The 20402-nt window shown below is 39.7% G+C and overlaps 1 protein-coding gene across 3 annotated transcripts in view; it reads left to right on the forward strand.

The window, feature by feature from the left end:
- CCDC170 (coiled-coil domain containing 170) overlaps nt 1-20402 on the forward strand; it is an 88595-nt gene that overhangs the window by 40909 nt on the left and 27284 nt on the right. For all 3 annotated transcript variants that reach the window (XM_061130107.1, XM_061130108.1, XM_061130109.1), the window contains exon 6: nt 12668-12985. In XM_061130107.1, coding sequence (XP_060986090.1) covers nt 12668-12985 — 318 coding nt within the window. The remainder of the gene's footprint in view (nt 1-12667; nt 12986-20402) is intronic.

Below are 20402 nucleotides of genomic sequence, written 5' to 3' on the forward strand. Positions count from 1 at the left end.
GATGTTATTTAACTTGCTCAACTATACCCTATACAGGTAAAGTTGGATTTAGAGGCAGTATTGGATTCAGGTTGAACCTTTTTTGGCAGGAATATTTCAAAGATAAAGTTGTAAACTTCATATTGAATTGTATTAGAAGCAAATAGTGTTAGATTTTTCCATTGTTGCCGAAACTGTTTGATTGCCCATATCTTCAGTGTAAAGGCATGTTTTATTTTCTGCAGCCAAGTAAGGTATCTGTGGGGTGAGAATTGGCAGGTTATTTCTGTTGCCCCTTGAGTTACCTAGTGATGTTTTCATCTATTGATTCTTGCCTGGATTAATTTATATTAGGGGTGGCAAAGTGGTAATATTCTAATTTCATCATTCCTTCTACTTATTAGTCAACATTCTTCCTAAAGAAAAGCCTTTTGTTTTCTTTCTTTTTATTTTCAATTCTATGGACACATGGATTTTTATTTACTTACTATTAATAATCAATTATCCTTTTGGCTTTCCAAATCCTCCATGTTTGGCCAGGAGTCCCTGCAAGATGGTCTCTGTGACCTTATAACTTGACTCCTTTAGTCTTTCAATGCTTCTGTGCTTTTCAACAGAAGATGATATCTTAGGCTCACTTACAATTTTCAGACCACAAAACTAAAATCAGCCTGTTCTCTATGGAGTTTTGGCTTATTTTACTGGGGAATAGTGCTTAGCAACCAAGATTCAGGCTCTAGGTGTGCTCATTGCTACTGGGATGTCATTGCTTTTAGTGGATAGAACTAGAAATACTTTTTTAGAAATGAATTAATGCTGGTACTTTTTGGAACTTTTTATTTGGTATTGGAGTACAGCTTATTAACAATACTGTGATAGGTTCAGATGAACAGTGAAGGGATTCAGCCATACATATACATGTATCTGTTCTCCCTCAAAGCCCCTCCCATCCAGGCTGCCACATCACATTGAGGAAAGTTCTGTGTAATTCTCGTATTTTTAATTAAAAGTAATATTTTAGAGTTTTCTTAATATCCTTTTACTTTATATTGGTAATCTTTCGGATCCTAATAATAATATTTACTCATTTGCTTTGTCTTACAAATATAAACAAGAATATTTGAAAATGACACTTTCAGTATTTTACCTATAAGTAAACTTTCTTAGTGAAATTTAAGACTCTCAGAGTTTTTACTATAGTACTTTCAGCAATCATGAGTATAATAGTCACAATTTACCAATCACTTGGAAATTTGGAAAACTCAGCAGTGGCCACAGGACTGGAAAAGGTCAGCTTTCATTCTGATCCCAAAGAAGGGCAATGACAAAGAAGGTTCAAACTACTGCACAATTGTACTCATTTCACATACTAGCAAAGTAATGCTCAAAATTCTCCAAGCTAGGCTTCAACAGTACATGAACTGAGAACTTCCAGATGTCCAAGCTGGATTTAGGAAAGGCAGAGGAACCAGAGATCAAATTGCCAACATTCATTGGATCATAGAAAAAGCAAGAGAATTCCAGAAAAACATCTACTTCTGCCTTATTGACTATGCTAAAACCTTTGTGTAGATCACAACAACCTGTGGAAAATTCTTCAAGAGATGGGAACACCAGACCACTTTACCTACCTCTTGAGAAATCTGTATGCAGGTCAAGAAGCAACAGTTAGAACTGGACATGGAACAATGGACTGGTTCCAAATTGGGAAAGAGTACGTCAACACTGTATATTGTCACCCTGCTTATTTAACTTACATGCAGAGTACATCATGCGAAATGCTGGGCTGGATAAAGCACCAGCTGGAATCAAGATTGCTGGGAGAAATATCAGTAACCTCAGATATGCAGATGATACCACCCTTATGGCAGAAAGTGAAGAGGAACTGAAGAGCCTCTTGATGAAAGTGAAAGAGGAGAGTGAAAAAGCAGGCTGAAAGCTCAACATTCAAAAAACCAAGATCATGGCATCCAGTTCCATCACTTCATGGCAAATAGATGGGGAAACAATGGAAACAATGACAGACTTTATTTTCTTAGGCTCCAAAATCACTGCAGATGGTGACTGCAGCCATGAAATTAAAAAACGTTTGCTCCTTAGAAGAAAAGCTATGACAAATACAGACAGCATATTAAAAAGCAGAGACATTACTTTGCTGACAAAGGTTCATCTACTCAAAGCTATGGTTTTTCCAGTAGTTCATGTATGGATGTGAGAGTTGGACTATAAAGAAAGCTGAGTGCTGAAGAATTGATGCTCTTGAACTGTGGTGTTGGAGAAGACTCTTGAGAGTCCCTTGGACTGCAAGGAGATAAAACAAGTCAATCCTAAAGGAAATCAAACCTGAATATTTGTTGGAAGGACTGATGCTGACGCTGAGGCTCTAGTACTTTGACCACCTGATGTGAAGAGCTGATTCATTAGAAAAGACCCAGATACTGGGAACAATTGAAGACAGGAGAAGGGGATGATAGAGGACAGGATGGTTGGATGGCCTCACCAACTCAATGAACATGAGTTTGAGCAAACTCTGGGAGATGGTGTTGGACAGGGAAGCCTGGCGTCCTGCAGTCCATGGGGTCGCAAAGAGTTGGACACGACTGAATGACTGAACCACAACAATGCCAATCACTTGCCATTAGCATAGTCATTTTGCTAGGTGCTCAGTATGCACAGCTATTAAGTGGCAAAGGATTTGAACCCTGGTCATTACGTTGTCTTACTTTTAACAGTAATCACCTTTTTATATAGATTCACAGCTACTTCCTACATACAAGTCTCACTTTATTGTGAGGGGAACAATAAAGATAAGTAGCTGTGAAAATTTCCTCAGTGAATGAATGACGTTAATTTGATTATAGATAGTAGTTACTAACTTTTCAAGCCTAGAAAATTGTGAAGAATTGAGTTTGTCTATAAAATGCATTTTTGGAGATGAGCAGTAGGAAATGACAATATGTTGTAAGAGCACATTAAGAAGTATAGAATTTATTCCTCTTCTTATGTAAGTGTCTTTAGCCTTGTAAATGACCGATGATGCAATGTTGTTCAGACTTGTGAAACACATTCACTTTGGGATCAAGTTCCTGCCAAAATAATAAAAGTTATAAAAAATATGGGCAATAAAAAGCTTGAGGTCTTTAATAAAGTGCTCATTCATGGGATTATGACTCCAGAGATTTACTACTGAAAAACACTGTCAAGTGGTTTTACTGACACGTTAACGGTCTCAGAGAGAACCTTCATAATGCTTTCTAAAGCTCTGTTTTTGGGGTAGGAAACTTACTTTACTAGTAAAGTCCTGAATGACTGCAGAGAAAGAAGTTTCTGAAGGGCTGGGGTGCTGTTTCTATCAAACTCAGCTTTTCTTATTTTCTTAATGATTTTTTGTTACTTTATGAAAATTTCCCCAATAAAAATCCAGGTGGTTTATTATATGTTTGGAAGATATATTATTTGAAAATCTTTTAACAGTTAAAAATTGCAGTACATTTAAAAAAAATATTGAAGCTTGGCACCTCTTCTTTTTGTTGTCTTGAAATAATCTAAGGCTGAGAAAAGGAGTCATTTTATCTACGTTAGACATGTACATTTGCTGTAGACTAGACATTTCAATCAAAGAATCAGGAATTAAACTTACATAATGGATTTAAAACTGCTTATTTTCCTTCACACTGTTCACATGTTCTTTGACTCTCGTGGCCAGAATTAAAGCTAGGAAAGCATATTGGTTTTGGAGTCAGCAAGCTTGGTTTGGAAGGACGTTCCTTCTCTCTCTTGGTTTGTTGTCCTGCAGCAGAGTGTAAGAAGGAAGAGGATAAGACAGACACAGTGAGCAGAGTGGCTAAGAGGCCAGGCTCTCGGGCTTTTTTCGAGGGTCCAGAATTGTTTGACTGTGTGCTCTCAGGCATAGGACTTTACCTCTTTGAACTTCAATTTCTTTGTGTGTGAAACTGGAAAATGATTTAAAGGTCTACCTCTTACAATTATTGTTAGGGTTGAATGATGTAATATACATGAGGTACTCAAGACAAGCCCAGCCTATAATTGATGCTCAGTGCTTTAATTTCCTTTTCCTCATATTTACTTTTATCTAGGGATTAAAATAAACATATGGTTATTTTAAGAGTCCAGACATATGGAAAGAGTTCCTGGAAGTGAGAAATTATTAGACAGGTGAATTACTAAAGAAGTTAAAGATCTCTTTACAGTCCTAGAATCACAGTGTTGGAAGTGACCTTAAGACCTTTTAGAATGTAGATCATCTAACTGTCTATGTGAAATAAGAATCATCTTTAAAGTGTCCCCCTCTATTTAGCATTCAGCCTTTCCTTGAACTCCTTAAGAGTCAGGGAACTCATTTCTATACAAGGAGGTCCACCTTCTCTGTGAAGTTCTAATTGTTTGACACTTCTTCACTGTAGCAAGTCAGGATCAGAATCCCTATAATTCATGTTATCATCCTGGCTCTGTCTTTTTTCTCCCAGTTTTATTGAGATATAATTGATATATGTCACTGTATAAGTTTAAGATGGATAGCATAATGGTTTGACTTACATCGTTAAACAATTATACAGTAACTTTAGTAAACATTCATCATCTTATTAAAGAAATAGAAGAATTCTTCTATTTCTTTAATAAACAAAATTAAAGAAATAGAAAAAGGCTTTTTCCTTGTGATGAGAACTCTTAGGATTTTCTCTTAGCAACTGCTATATGTTATATACAGCAGTGTTAATTATGCTTATCATGCATTCCTAATACTTGTTTATCTTTTAAATGGAAGTTTGTACCTTTTGACTGCCTTCCTCCAATTTCCCCTTCCCCTGTGTCCCACCCCTGGTAACCACAAATCTGATCTCCTTTTCTATGAATTCATTTTTTTCATGTGTATGTTGGTCATCTGTCTGTCTTCTTTGGGAAAATGTCTGTTCGAATTCTCTGCCCATTTTTCAATCTGAGTTTTCTTGTTTTTCCTTGATGTTGAGTCATATCAGTTCTTTGTATATTTTGGATATTAACTTGCCATAAGACTTACTGTTTGCAAATAACTTCTATTCAGTAGGCTACATTTTCATTTTGTTGGTAGTTTGTTGTGCAACGGCTTTTTAGTTTCATGTAGTCCCATTTATTTATTTATATTAAAAAATTTTTTTACAGTGTTGGTTTCTGCCATACAACAACACAAACCAGCCATAGTTATATATACATCCTCTCCCTCCCTAGCCTCCCTTCCCTCCCCCCATCCCTCTAGGTCATATAGAGTGTCAGACTGGGCTCCCTGCTCTACACAGCAACTTCTTACCAACTATCCATCTTACTCTTGATAGTATATATATGTCAATGCTACTTTCTCCATTTGTTCCACTCTCTCCCTCTCCCACTGTGTCCACAAGTCCATTCTCTACATCCTTGGAGCTCCATTCCTTCCCTGCAAATAAGTTCATCAATATCATTTTCCTTAGAAGGCCTGAACAGATATTTCTCCAAAGAAGACATACAGATGGCCAACAAACATATGAAAAGATGCTCAGCATCGCTAATTATTCAGTTCAGTTCAGTTCAGTCACTCAGTCGTGTCCGACTCTTTGTGACCCCATGAACGACAGCACGCCAGGCCTCCCTGTCCATCACCAATTCCCGGGATTTACTCAAACTCATGTCCATTGAGTTGGTGATGCCATCCAGCCATCTCATCCTCTGTCATCCCCTTCTCCTGCCCTCAATCTTTCCCAGCATCAGGGACTTTTCCAATGAGTCAACTCTTCACATGAGGTGGCCAAAGTATTAGAGTTTCAGCTTCAGCATCAGTCCTTCCAATGAACACCCAGGACTGATCTCCTTTAGGATGGACTGGTTGGATCTCCTTGCAGTCCAAGGGACTCTCAAGAGTCTTCTCCAACACCACAGTTAAAAAGCATCAATTCTTAGGCGCTCAGCTTTCGTTATAGTCCAACTCTCACATCCATACATGACCACTGGAACCATAGCCTTGACCAGACGGACCTTTGTTGGCAAAGTAATGTCTCTGCTTTTTAATACGCTATCTAGGTTGGTCATAACTTTCCTTCCAAGGAGTAGGTGTCTTTTAATTTCATGGCTGCAGTCACCACCTGCAGTGATTTTGGAGCCCCCAAAAATAAAGTCTGACACTGTTTCCACTGTTTCCCCATCTATTTGCCTTGAAGTGATGGGACCAGATGCCATGATCTAATTATTAGAGAAATGCAAATCAAAACTACAATGAGGTATCACCTCACACCAGTCAAAATGGCTATCATCAAAAAAAAATTAACAAACAGTAAATACTAAAGAGGATGTGGAGAAAAGGGAACCCTCTTATACTGTCGGTGGGAATGTAAACTGATACAGCCATTATGGAAAACATATGGAGATTCCATTTATTTATTTTTGAATTTGTTTCCCTTGCCTGAGGAGACAGGTTCAAAAAATATTAGTAAGACTGATGTCGAAGAGCATACTGCCTGTATTTTTTTCTAGAAGTTTTGTGGTTTCAGATCTTAACATTTAAGTCTTTAATCCATTTTGAATTTATTGTTGTTCAGGGTTTGAGGAAGTACTCCAGTTTGATTCTTTTGGATGTAGCTGTGCAGTTTACCCAGCAACATTTATTACAGAGGCTGTGTTTTCCCCACATTATATTCTTTCTCCTTTGTTGCAGATTAATTGCCCATCCTGCTAGTAATATAGTAAACTCATATAAATGTGAGTTTATTTCTGGGGTCTCTATTTTATTCCATTGATCTATGTATCCATTTTTGTGCCAGTACCATATTATTTTGATTACTGTCGCTTTGCAGTAATACTTTGAAATCAGGGAGCATGATACCTCCAGCTTTGTTCTTCTTTCTCAAGATTGTTGTGACTGTCTGAGGTCTTCTGAATCCCCTTACAAATTTTAGAATCATTTGTTCTAGTTCTGTGAAAACTACCTTTGGTACTTTGATAGAGATTGCATTGAATTTGTAGATTGCCTTGGGTGGTACGGTTATTTTAACTATTAATTATTTCAATCCTTGAGCATGGTGTATTTTTCTATCTGTTTCTATCATCTTTGGTTTCTTCATCAGTGTCTTATAGTCTTCTGAATGCAGGTCTTTTACCTCCTTAGATTTATGTCTAGGTATTTATTCTTTCTGAGCCAATTGTAAATGAGACAGTTTTCTTGATTTCTCTTCCTGATAGCTTGTTGTTAGTGTGTAGAAATGCAACAGATTTTTCATATTAATTTTATATCCTGCAACTTTCCTGAACTCATTAATGAGTCCCAGTAGTTTTTTGGTGACATCTTTAGAATTCTCTATGTATTAGTATTATGTCATCGGCAAACATGACAGTTTTACCTGTTTCTTTCCAGTTTAGATGGTTTTATATCTTTTTCTTGTCTGATTGTTGTGGCTAAGATCTCCAATACTACATTGAGTAAAAGTAACTAGAGTGAGCACCTTTATCTGTTCTTAATCTTAGAAGAAATGCTTTCAGGTTTTCACCATTGAGTAGGATGTTAGCTCACATATATGGCCTCCTTTATGTTGAGGTATGTTTCATCTATGCCCACTTTATGGAGAGTTTTTATCTTAAGTGGATGTTGAATTCTGTCAAAATCTTTTTTGCATCTACTGAGATAATTATATGATACTTATTTTTCAATTTATTAATGTACTGTTTCACATTGAATCATTCTTGCATCCATGGGATAAACCCCACTTGATCATAATGTATGATCCTCTTAATATATTGTTAAAATTGATTTGCTAGTATTTTGTTGAGGTTTTTTACATGTATGTTTATCAGTAATATTGGTTTGTGATTTTCTTTTTAGTCATGTTTTTGTCTGGTTTTGGTATCAGGATAATGCTGGCCTTGAAAACGAGTTTGGAAGTGTTCCTTCCTTTGCAGTATTTTTTTTTTTTTTGAAAGAATTTGAGAAGGATAGGTGTTAACTCTTCTCTAAGTGTTTGGCAAAATTCACCTATGAAACCACCTGATCCTGAATTTTTGTTTATGAGAAGTTTTAAAATTACTGATTCAGTTTTATTACTGGTGTTTAGTCTGTTCATGTTTTCTATTTCTTCCTTACCCAGTCTGGGAAGATTGTGTGCTTCTAGGAATTTGAGCTGGCCAAGTGGCGCAATATGTCCCAGAGCCAGTGCTGGCTCCTTCATGTGGGGGCTGGGTCCTGATATGGCAGACTCCTGGGTTATGGTGGTCCTGGGTCTGATGTCTGTCTGCTGGTGAGTGGGGCTGGTTCCTGCAGCCAAGTAAGGTCCCAGGGGTCCCAGGGCTAGTGAGGTGCACTGGTGGGTGCTCTGATGCGTGGGTTAGGGAATCGTGGGGTCCTAAGGCAGCCAGCCTAGTGGTGATGCTGTATCCCTGCCCAGCTAGCTACTGGGCCTAAGACATCCCAGTCCTGATGCCAACAGGATGGTGGATGCGTCTGCAACCTGGTGCTAATAAGCTAGAGGGAGGATTCTAAAATGGTGAGGCATTAAAATGTAAATGAACACTGAAATAATATCTGCTCATATTATAAAAACTTTAAAATGCTCATAAGACTCTGAAGTAAAATTAAGAATCATCTCTCCTTCCACTTCTAGCCATAGTTTTACACTCTCATTTTTAACTTCTAATATTACCATTAAGACTTTAAAACAATACTATACCTGATAACCTGAAATAGTACTTTTTTGGATGTTCTGCTATGAAATAAGATGAATTTAATGCTGCCTACTTTTTTCTCCCCTCATTCATTTGACAGTTTTTATTATATCATTATATTTACCTTGTCAAGTTGTGTAATATTTACATTCTGTTCTGTAACTATAAGTCTTCAGTGCTTTGTCTTTAGGTTCATTCAACACATTTACAATAAATTGAAACAGAGTTAAAAATAACATGGTCATGTGAATATTTTTATTATGGATCTAATCCTAGTGTGTGATGCAGAACCCAATTCGTTTTGACTATGTACCCCTTTAAATTTCAACTGGGAACTGTCCATGGTCCTCCAGGCACAGTCCGACCAGTTCAGGGCAGGGTGTTTTGCAGTACTGAAGTGAAGCCCAGGAACACACTGGCCTCGTGGACACTTTAACTCATTGTTAACTTGTATTGAGTTTGTCAATAATGAGAATTTCAAATTTAAACTGAATTCTTGTTATTTTCCAAGGTTGATGATGCCACTGGGACAGCTCAGATCTAGGAAAGGTCTTCCTCATTTTGAAGTAAAATATTACTGTACAGCTTCTTCTCTAACAGATCATGGAATTACAGGGCCAAAGGATATTGTGCATATTACATCTTTTAGGTATTTATGCCAAAATTATACCTATTCACACTATCACCAGCAATGCATAAGAGGGCATGTTTGGGGAAATTTCTGAGTTTGTTTGTTAATATTAACTGCAGTAGGTAGAAATAACCAACTAATTTTTAGTTTTATGAAAATTGTCTAGGGTTGGATGAATTAAGCTCAAGCCAGAGGTTCTCTACCCTGGTGATAATCAGTCATTTTCACCCTGAGAGGCAGTTTGATCTCAGGCATATCCAAAGCCATAGGATGGTTAGAAATATCATAATAGGAATTAATATGTTTTAAAAACACAAACCTTTGAATGATTTCATTACTTCATGAATTTAATTGGGAAGTTAAAATGAATGCCTTGATCATATTATTTACAAATGTTTTTGCGACAAGTAGTCATGAAAGGATCCTTATACATCCGTTGCATTACTAGATCTGAAGCTAAAGATTTGTCACATATACACTAACATACGTAAAATTGATAGCCAGTGAGAAGGTGCTGAATGACTCAGGGAACTCAAAGTGGGGCTCTGTGACAACCTAGAGGGGTAGGCTGGGGTAGGAGATGGGAGGGAGACTCTAAAAGGAGGGAACATATGTACACCTATGGCCGATTCATGTTGATGTATGGCAGAAGTCAACACAATATTGTAAAGCAATTATCCTTCAACTAAAAGTCAATAAATTAAGAAAAAAATTTTGTTTAAGTGATTCCCATCACTATTTCCATAGCCTCTGTCCTCATTTGCCCATGCAGTTCCCTCTGGGAAGTCTGTCCTGATTTTGCTCTGAGAGAGCTAGTTATTTCTTATTCTGTGTGTCAGTGTGGTCTGACAGCGTTCCTGGATCCCGGCCGGTGACACCGATGTCACATTACTTCAGTGTATCCTTGAGGTAGCCGTGCAACCAGACTCCACTCCAGCCGCTGTCTCCTGCTTCAAGCTCTATTAGTAATTGCATTTGCTGTCCGAGGACATCTGTTTCCAGCCATTCAGCCCTGTGCCTCCTGAATTCTGAAGCACTTAATCAGAGTGCTGGGGGAGTAGGTCCCCAAGGCCTGGTCGCTGGCTCCCAAGTTCCTGCATTTCATATGAGAAACAGTATATAGTTAACTGGGCTGAGATGTGTCCAGAAAAAAAAAAAAAAATCTGAGCTGCTGCCATGTGCTACTATATTCTGTGACCATGAAGGAATTTTCTGATTTTATTAGACATAAGCTTTAGTGCTCCAGATTTGTTAAAGAGGACTGTTTTGGCCATGGTCTCTAAGGCAGTGAGACAACAGTCTGATATCGGAGTGGAAAAAGTTTCTCATAGCTGAAATATTTTAATTGTGTTTATTGGTCTCTCGGTGTAAGCTGCCAATTGATTAGTTTATTCCAAACTGACAGTAAGTCTATAGTATTCAAGTGTCTGATATATTTTCTGTGTATTTGTAGGAACTTCTGTAAATTCTTGGTTAAAAATATCTCTCCACTGGTCATGGAAAGGCTCCTCTTTTGCATTAGGGACTTTCTTTCAATGTAAAAGTTGATATATAACTTCCTACTGGGTTTTAGGATTCTGAGGGGATTAGGATTAACTTTCATCACTGTCTCATCAAATTTAAGACCTCAGTTTTCTTTCTTTTTTTAAAAAAAAAAATATTTATTTGACTGCACCAAGGCTTAGTTGCAGCATGCGGGATCTTTAGTTGTGGTGTGCAGGATCTGGTTCACTGACCGGGGATTGCACCCTGGCCCCCTGCATTGGGAGTTTGGAGTCTTAACCACTGGACCACTGGGCAAGTCCCCAGGACTCAGTTTTCTAACCACACATTAGATTGCAATTTCTAAGTTAACACATGGCAATAAACTCCAATTTATTGTCACCATTGCTGATGCTAGATTAGAATGTTATTCTAGTTGAACAGATATTGTATTACTATCTGAAAATAAAATCTGTAAATTGTAAATTGTAATTGTATTGTAAACAATTGTAAATTTAACAATTTAAATTGTTAAAGTATTGTAAATTGTTAAAGTATTAAAGTATTGTATTTGTGATAAAGGTCCTTGACTCTTCATATGATTTAATTCACAGTGGTAATGGGGCTTCTCTGCAAAAAGGACTAGTTTGGAAAGGGAGTGGAGAAATGGAACAGTTGCCAGGAGCCAGAAAAGCAAAGCATTTCAGGAACTAATTTCCATAATATTTTTTTGATGTGAATTAATTTAATTTGGAACTTGATGTCAACAATTTTTTTTAAATGAATTTTAAAGATATCTTTTTGATGCCTCTTTGGCATCCTAGATATAGTAAATAGAAGTAGATGCACTGGTAACTTTTCAGTGCCCTTTATTTTTACAAACCTAAGCATACATATTCTTTAAAGTTATTCTTCTCAGTATGGTTCTCTCTCTCCATTTTTAATCCTCCCACCCCAAAACCGACTATTCCTTCCCATTTCATTTCTTCAGGGCCTACCAGCATTAGTATTGTCTTTATCAGACAGGGAGATACACAGTCAATGAATAGTGGAAGACAGGTCTTACTCTCTTTTATACAATGATGCTTTATGATAATTCTACTCTGTTACTTACCTTCATTCAAATAATTTTTAGCAGCTAATTAGGACTCTGAGAGTTGACTGTTTCCTCAACATCAATTTCCATCTGTACCAAGCTTGAGAACACATAGCCCTGTAAACACATTCTATATATGGATCAGATCTACTAGTATGTTAGCCAGCGATTTATTTTTATTAAATCTCTCCAGAGGTCCCTAGAGAAAAGTCTTATATGTCAGTTTCCTTTTTTTTGTTCCTAGGCCTGATTTTTTTTCCCACTTACTTTAAAAAAATGTATTTATTGTTAATTGAAGGATAATTGCTTTTCAGTGTTGTGTTGGTTTCTGCCATATGTCAACATGAATCGGCCACAGGTATACACATGCCCCCTCCCTCTTGAGCCTTCCTCCCGCCTTCTACTCCATCCCGCCCTTCTAGGTTGTCACAGAGCCCCGATTTGAGCTGCCTGAGTCATATAGCACATTCCCACTGGCTATCTATTTTACGGTAGTGTCTATGTTTCCATGCTACTCTCTCAATATGTCCTACCTTTTCCTTCCCCAAACTGTCCACAGTTCAGTTCTCTAGCCCTGATCTTATATCCCTTCTCTTTTTCAGACACTTAAATTCACCTAACATAGTTTTGCAATTTAATGTCGTTATGAAGAGAGGATAGGGCACCTAGAATGAAGAATGGAATGAGCATTTAACCCTAGCTCCTTGAAGTCATCAGTAAGCAAGATAAATGAGAAGCAAATGCAGCCTCTCCTTGGCGGCTACTAATGCTATTGTCTTCACTTTCCATAATTATTTTAGGACTTGCTTGATGCCGTGGAGGCGAAAGAAGCTCTTGAAAGGGAAGTTAAGGTCTTCCAAGAAAGGCTGCTTGCTGGTCAGCGGGTCTGGGATGCCTCAAAGCAGGAGCTGAGCCTCTTGAAGAGGAGCTCTTTGGAGCTGGAGAAGAGTTTGAAGGCCAGTCTGGAGGCAACTGCAGCCTCCCAGACCGAGCTCTCCTCATTTAGGGAGAAGATAGCAGCCCTGCTGAGGGGCAGCTCGGGCACACTTAGGCCCTCGGAGAATGCCATTCTGGAGAGGATTCGAGAAATGGGCAGCCAGGAAGAGAGCGGGAAACAGGTGAGTGGAGGTTGGAGGCTTACAAGCTTCTTAAGGACAGTCAGTCCTTCATTTAGTATATTCAGTGAGTGAGTTGTCTGAGTTAGTCAAAGTGTTTCTTCTCCAAGCATTAGTCGCTCCATCGTGTCCAACTCTTTGCAACACCGTGGACCCTTGCCTGCCAGGCTCCTCGGTCCGTGGAATTCTCCAGGCAAGAATACTGGAGTGGATTGCCATTCCCTTCTCCGGAGGACCTTCCTAGCCCAGGGATCAAACCTGGGTCTCCTGCATTGCAGGCAGATTCTTTATCATCTGAGCCACCCGGGAAGCCCAAGTTAGTTAAAAGTAGCCTTTAAATGTGGTTGTACTACTTTCAGGGATTCCCAGGTGGCTCAGTGGTAAAGAATCCTACTTTCATTTATATATTATATTTTGAAGTCACATCTCACTGTGAATGATGTGGGTTCTGGATGCAGATCTACCCGTGCTGAATTTTGTCTCTACTGCACACTCGCTCCAGATATGAGATTCCTGAGAGGACAGCCTCTGAGATTTTTTTTTTCCCTGGACTACTGTATAGGGACAGTCCAGGGTCCACACCCATATCTGAAACCCTTGGGGCCTGCTGTGAGCTTTTCTCTTTTTCTTTTCTTTTTTAAATTGGAGTGTAATTGCTTTGCAGTGTTGTGTTACTTTCTGCTATACAACTACATGCGTCAGCCCTATGTATACATATATCCCCTCCCTCTTGGACCTCCCTCCCACCTCACCCCCATCCCACCCTCTATGTCATCAGAGAACAGTGAGTTGAATTCCCTGTGCTATACAGTAGCTTTCCTCTAGCTAGTTATTTTACACATGATAGTGTATATACTGGGAAAGATTGAGGGCGGGAGGAGAAGGGGGCAACAGAGGATGAGATGGCTGGATGGCATCACTGACTCAGTGGACATGAGTTTGAGCAAACTCCGGGAGATGGTGAAGGACAGGGAAGCCTGGCGTGCTGCAGTCCATGGGGTCACAGAGTCAGACATGACTTAGCGACTGAACAACACCAGCAATGTGTATATATGTTAATGTACTCCCTTCCATCCCAACCTCCCCTTCTCATGCTGTGTCCATCTGTCCGTTTTCTGCCTCTGTGTCAATATTCCTGTGCTGCAGACAGGTTCATCTGTATACCATTTTTCTGCTGCGGTTTTCGAATTCAGAAGTTTTCAGCATTTAGAAATGTCACATAGTCCCCGGGAAGGTACGGGAGAAGGGACCTTTACACGTTACTCCTCAGTGGGTTCCAGTGAGCTTTCCATAATCAACCATGTTCATCTTCTGGGGCAAAAGCCGTGAGCAGCTCGGCTTCTTGGGATCCACCAGGACTGTGAAGAGCCTCGGTCACTTCAGGTCAGGGTTTGTTGCCACATCCTGTCAGGTCCAGCTTTGCCAGCCAATGAGTTTTGGGGAAAAAAAAAAAAAGTCAGCGTTCAGATCCTTTTGGATTTTGGAATTGCAGATAAGAGTTGCTAGGCCTGTAACCAGATCTGCCTCTTAAGGGTGTTGTTTGTTGTTACTTTAAGTTAACTTGTTAACTTAAATGAAAAAAAAATTGTTTGAAGTCTTTAACGCACTGTCTGGCCAATAGCAATGATAAATATTGACTGTTGCTTTCCTGGCCCCGCCTCCTCTCTCACCTTCTCTCTCCTTTTCCTAGTGACCTGAAACAGTCTTTTAGGGGACCTGTTGAACAAGTGGATTCAAAAATTAAAAAAAATCACACATATGACTGAAGCTTGCTTAATTTTGTTATCTTATTTCTATTATTAACAATTCTTCTTTCCCATAAAGCTTTGCTTAGCCGTGTCGAGTTCAGCCCAGACTCTATTTAAATTGTCATTAAATCCAGATCTTAAAGTCCTAATTAATGAGGTTTTTAACTAGATAACATCCAAATTCTGTGATATTCATTAATATAATCCTTTAATTCCATTAGGAACTATTTCTTCTCTTGAGTTCATTCTTTGCTCAAAAGGAGAAAATGAACTTTTTCATCTTTTCACATTCCTATAAAACTCAGAGTGATCACTAACACACAACTCAGGGTTACATTTGTAAATTTCCTTTAACTCTAAGACACTTTAAATTCCCTTTGAAAACTCTGCAAAATTCACTCATGCTCCAGCAGCAGCCCTGGTGACTTCTTTGTCCAAGTGTAGGACTCTCTTTGTGGATAGAAAATGTTTGCCCCATAACATGTGTGGGCTTCCCTGGTAACTCAGACAGTAAAGAATCCGCCTGCAATGCAGGAGACCCGGGTGCAGTCCCTGGGTTGGGAAGATCCCCTTGAGAAGGAAGTGGCAACCCACTCCAGTATTCTTGCCTAGAGAATCCCGTGGACAGAGGAGCCTGGTGGACTAGCTCCGGGGGTCACAAAGAGACAAACACGACTAATATGCATGTAACACGTGTGGGTCTCTGATGGTCACTCAGTCTATCTTGTGATTCAGTACACATATAGGTCCTGGGTTGGAGGAGAAAATTATTTACAGGATTGAGAAAAGCTTCATTAAGTGAGTTACCTTGAACAGTAATAGATGTACTTCAATAGCCAATGGATCTATGCCATTTCATTTTATTGCTTCCCTCTTCTATTTTTCCAAATGTTTTCTTAAAACTATTTTAATTCCAGCATGTGAAACATGGCATAAAGTTGTCAGTATGATGTATATGTTTATTTTCTAAAGCAAAATGATGTAAATTGGTTAAGCTGGCTATGCCCTCCCCCTTTCCTCGTAAAAATGAGAATGAGTCAGAGCCTTTTTAGTGCCTTTGTCTGCCATTCCTAGCCTGTAATTTTTTTTTCAATAGCTGCCCTCACTCTTTAAAAGCTTGAAATCAAGCCTGTAGCTGGCATCTTGTGTGACTCATCTTCAAGTAAAATCAGGAGAAAATGGATTTCATATATTGTCTTAGAACTGTTTCTGAAGAATGGGAGCTTTACAGACTGATGAATCTGCTGCAGAGGGTGCATCCCCTGCCAGCTGCCAGGGGTAAACACACAGTCCCCAGCTGAGTAACACCCATGTGCCCTGGGCCTGGCAAGTCCTCCCCTTCACTGTGACCCCGACTCACTGAACATTGCTTTTCTTGTTTACCTCTTTGCTATTCATTTTGTCTCCTGGATTTGCAATTCTGGGTACTCAGGACACCACCCACATGTTTTTCAATAAGTGGTTTCTACTTATTCCATGCTCTTCTGATTATAGCAAAACCTAATTTTCTTTTTAAGTACTTTACTATACCTTAGAGCAGGATTTCTCAGCTATTGACATTTGGAGCTGGAATATCCTTTGTTGTAAAAGCGGTTCTGTGCATTGTAGGATGTTTAGCAACATCTCCAGCTTCTACCCACTAGATACTGATAGTACCTCCTCTTCTCCCCGATTGGTGGCAACCAGTGGTGTCTCTGTGTGTGCATGCTAAGTTGCTTCAGTCGTATTTGACTTTGCAATCCTATGGACTGTAGCTCACCAGGTTCCTCTGTCCATGGGATTCTCTAGACAGGAATATTGGAGTGGGTTGCCATGCCCTCCTCCAAGGGATCTTCCCAGATCAGGGGTCAAACTCGAGTTTGTTACGTCTCCTGCATTAGCAGGTGGGTTCTTTACCACTAGCACCACCTGGGAAGCCCTAGTGATGTCTCTAGTGTTAGAGACTCAGTTGTGTCTGACTCTTTTCGACCCCATGGACTGTAGCCCACCAGGCTCCTCTGTCCACAGGATTCTCCAGGCAAGAATACTGGAGGGGGTTGCCATTCCCTTCTCCAGGAGATCTTCCCAACCCAGGGATCAAACCCAGATCTTCTGCTTTGCAGGCAGATTCTTTACCATCTGAGCCACCAGGGAAGCCTAGTGATATCTCTAGACATTGCCAAATGACCCATGGAAGTGAAACTGCCCCTAGTTGAAAACCTCTCAGAGGAATGTTCTATTGTGGAGTTCCCAGGAATTCTAAATGAGTATTTCAGTTATGTAGCCTTGAAATTTCAGCACACTTGTAACAGGTGTTTTTGAAATAATGATTTCTTGCACAATGACAGGAAACTATGATATTTTCAGATTTCAGAGTATTGAGGCAAGCATTTTTTGTTTGTTTTGAACTTTTAGATATTTCCTAGCTGGCTAATTATCTGGCTGAGAATTGACCATGAGTGATTCCCATGTTGCCTCCTTTATTGCAGACAAATTAGTACAGGCTCACAAACATGTTTCTAGACAGCTCTTCTGTTTTGTTTTAGAGCGCACACAAGGCTATATTTCCTCCAGTGGAGTTTTTTTAGTACAGTGTGAGAGCTCTGGGGACTCAATGTGATACCATAAACAACCTGAGATGTTTCCACAACTCCCCAACTCCCCTTTTCTGATCTCTTCACTCTGCTCTGTTCTTAATCCTCCAGTATTCTAAACCAAACATTTACTCAGAAGCTTCAGCTACACTTGCACTGATATTTCATCATCCAGTATTATGTTACATAGTCACTCCTGGCTCCAAGGGCAATCTGGGCAAGTCCAAGGATAGAGGTTTCAGCTCTCCCAGCCTCTGAAGTGTATTAATTTCCTAGAATGGCCATGACAAAGGACCACTACCTAAGTGGCTTAGACAACAGAAATTTGTTGTCTTACAACTCTGGAGGCTTGAAGTCCAAAGTCAAGGTGTTGGTAAGACTGGTGTCTTCTGAGTGCCTAGAGGGAAAATCTGTTTCAAACCTATCACCTAGCTTCTGATAGCCTCAGACACTCTTTGGTTTATGGATCACATTCTCTCCGTGTCTTCATATAATTTTCCCTCCACTTATGTGTGTGTCTCTCTGTCCAAAATTCCCCTTTTAATAAGGACACTGGTCATATTGGATTAGGGCCCATCCTCATGACCTCATTTTAAATTATCTCTGTAAAAATTCTAATAAGGTCACATTCTGAAGCACCAGGGGACTTCAACACAACTCCTTTGGGGGGACCCAATTCAAACCATAACAGAAGTTGACATACACATTGGTGGTTGGTGTAGGGTCAGCCCAGTCAACAGTGTTGGCCATACATATGACAAGGAGGAAGGACAGTTTGATTGGTTCCTGGTAGCTCATTTTATATATTTCTTAAGTGAAAATCTAGTTGTTTGTGTCCAGAAGGCACTGGCCCTTAAATGACCCAAGTGGCTTTTTCTTCAGCTTGGAGCTCTTGTGCTTCCACTGGATTTAATCTTAGGGCAGAAGTGCCTCTCGGGTGAAATCAACAACTCCTTGTCCTTGGAAAATAAATTAGTTTTCTTAGGGCATTATGATTTCACTTCCAAAATCCAAGCTGCTTGTTTTTGGACTATAGTTTATTTCAGTGCTTTTTTTTTTTTTTTTAAATGGTGATGTTGTTGTTCAGTTGCTCAGTTGTGTTTGACTCTTTGCGACCCCATGGACTGCAGCACATCAGGCTTCCCTGTCCTTCATCATCTCCCAGAGCTTTCTCAAACTCAAGTCCATTGATATGTATTCTTTAGTACAAGCCACCCTCCTTCCCTGCCCATTCCAGGCATCTCTTGTGGTTTGTTTTTTACAGAAATAGAAATTAAGGGTTTAATCAGAACAACATCAGTAGGCAACACTTTTTAAAACATGTATATGCTGTGCTGGGTCTTAGTTGCTGCTTGAGGCATCTTTGGTTGCAGCATGTGGGATCTAGTTCCCTGACCAAGAATGGAACCTGGGTCCCCTGCATTGGGAGCTTGGAGTCTTAGCTATTGGATGACCAGGGAAGTCCCACATCTTTAGTGTTGAAATTCCTAGCATGTTTTGTCCCACAGAGTATCAGGGATATGTTAACAGATTATACTAAGAAAAAGGAGAGGAAAAAAAAAAAGGAAAAAGTCTTACTGATCCTTTAGATTTCTTGGTGTGAAAAGCACAACACGATTTTGCAGTTTTGATGGGACATATTCACCTGGTCACTGGTGTTTGGTGTTCCCAAGAACTGAGTCAGATTGGAATATTAATGTGTTTGAATTAAAATATGTAAATTTAACTTTAAAAAGACCTGGTGGTGTCATATGCATGGAAATCTAGGTAAGCATTTGAAGCTAAATTCTTTGGTGCATAGAATATTGGGAAGTTCACAGCTGTTTGCTCCTCTCTGGACACCAGAATCTTGGCAGGACAGCTGGGAAGATTCTGCCCAGTTGGGGTTTGTAAAAGTCATACTCTGCTGAGTCTGCAGTTTCCATGGATCACTCTCAGGTCCACACAGGATGAAGATGTAAGAGGGACCCTCTCACCTCCGATGCAACACATTTGTTCCTTACTTGTCTTTCCCAGAAAGATTTCTAGTGGAAAAACAGCTTCTATGATCTGAAAACAGTTTGAGAAATATGTGCATGCATGCTCAGTTACTTCAGTCGTGTCTGACCCTTTGCGACCCTATGGACTGTAGCCCACCAGGCTCCTCTGTCTGTGGGATTTTCCAGGCAAGAATACTGGAGTGGGTAGCCATGCTTTTCCTCCAGGGGATCTTCCTAACTCAGGGTTTGAACCTGCGTCTCCTGTGCTGCAGGTGGATTATTTATCCACTGAGCCACCTGAGAAGCCCTTGAGAAACATGATAGAGGACAATTCCTGAAAAACTTCTCAAACTCCTTATGACAGAAGAATAGGATTGGATGAACCCACATACTGGAGGAGTAATACTGATGATAAAGGTGGATGCAATGTGTTGAACTTCAATTGGGTATGAGATACTGTGCTAATCCAGTGATCATTAATTTAGCTCATCTACTCATAAGAACAAAGTATGAGTTTCAGTGAGGTTAATTTCTTGCTTCAGTTAACACACCGGTCAGGGGAAGGGTGAGGACTTGAAATCAGGACTGTCTGACTCCCAAGTCCCTGTCCCACAGTCTGGTCTACATCAGGTGTCTGCGTCTTCCTTCAGGATCATTATCACTCCCTGACTCATTGCACTCACTCGTCGTCTTTACTGATGTCTCTGGAAGACTTGGCTCTCCTCTGGTAAAGTCGGCAGTGTGCTGATTGTGGCTAAGCGATCACAGTTTCCCATCTTTCCAACTGAGATTTTGTGCATTTGTTTCCTCTTTGGCTTCATTCTCTTTGCCAGGTCAACTATGGGATAGAAGTGTCAAAGCATCTTCAGGTAGAAAGACTTACTTTTGACTTACAAGTCCAAAATGAAACCACATTTTCAGTTGCACAGAAACATATGTCATCTGTTGTACAACATACTATCATTAGTCAGGATCTGTTGTTTGACAGCCCCTTGTTTTGTAGGTTACTTTGTGTCTTGTACTTGATGCATTTTTTGCATTAAGATCAGATCTGCTATTAGTAAGTACTAAGGGCATATTCATTGGAAGGACTGATGCTGAAGCTCCAATATTTTGGCCA

This window comes from Dama dama, chromosome 26 (genome assembly GCF_033118175.1).
Source record: "Dama dama isolate Ldn47 chromosome 26, ASM3311817v1, whole genome shotgun sequence".
Lineage (NCBI taxonomy): Eukaryota > Metazoa > Chordata > Mammalia > Artiodactyla > Cervidae > Dama > Dama dama.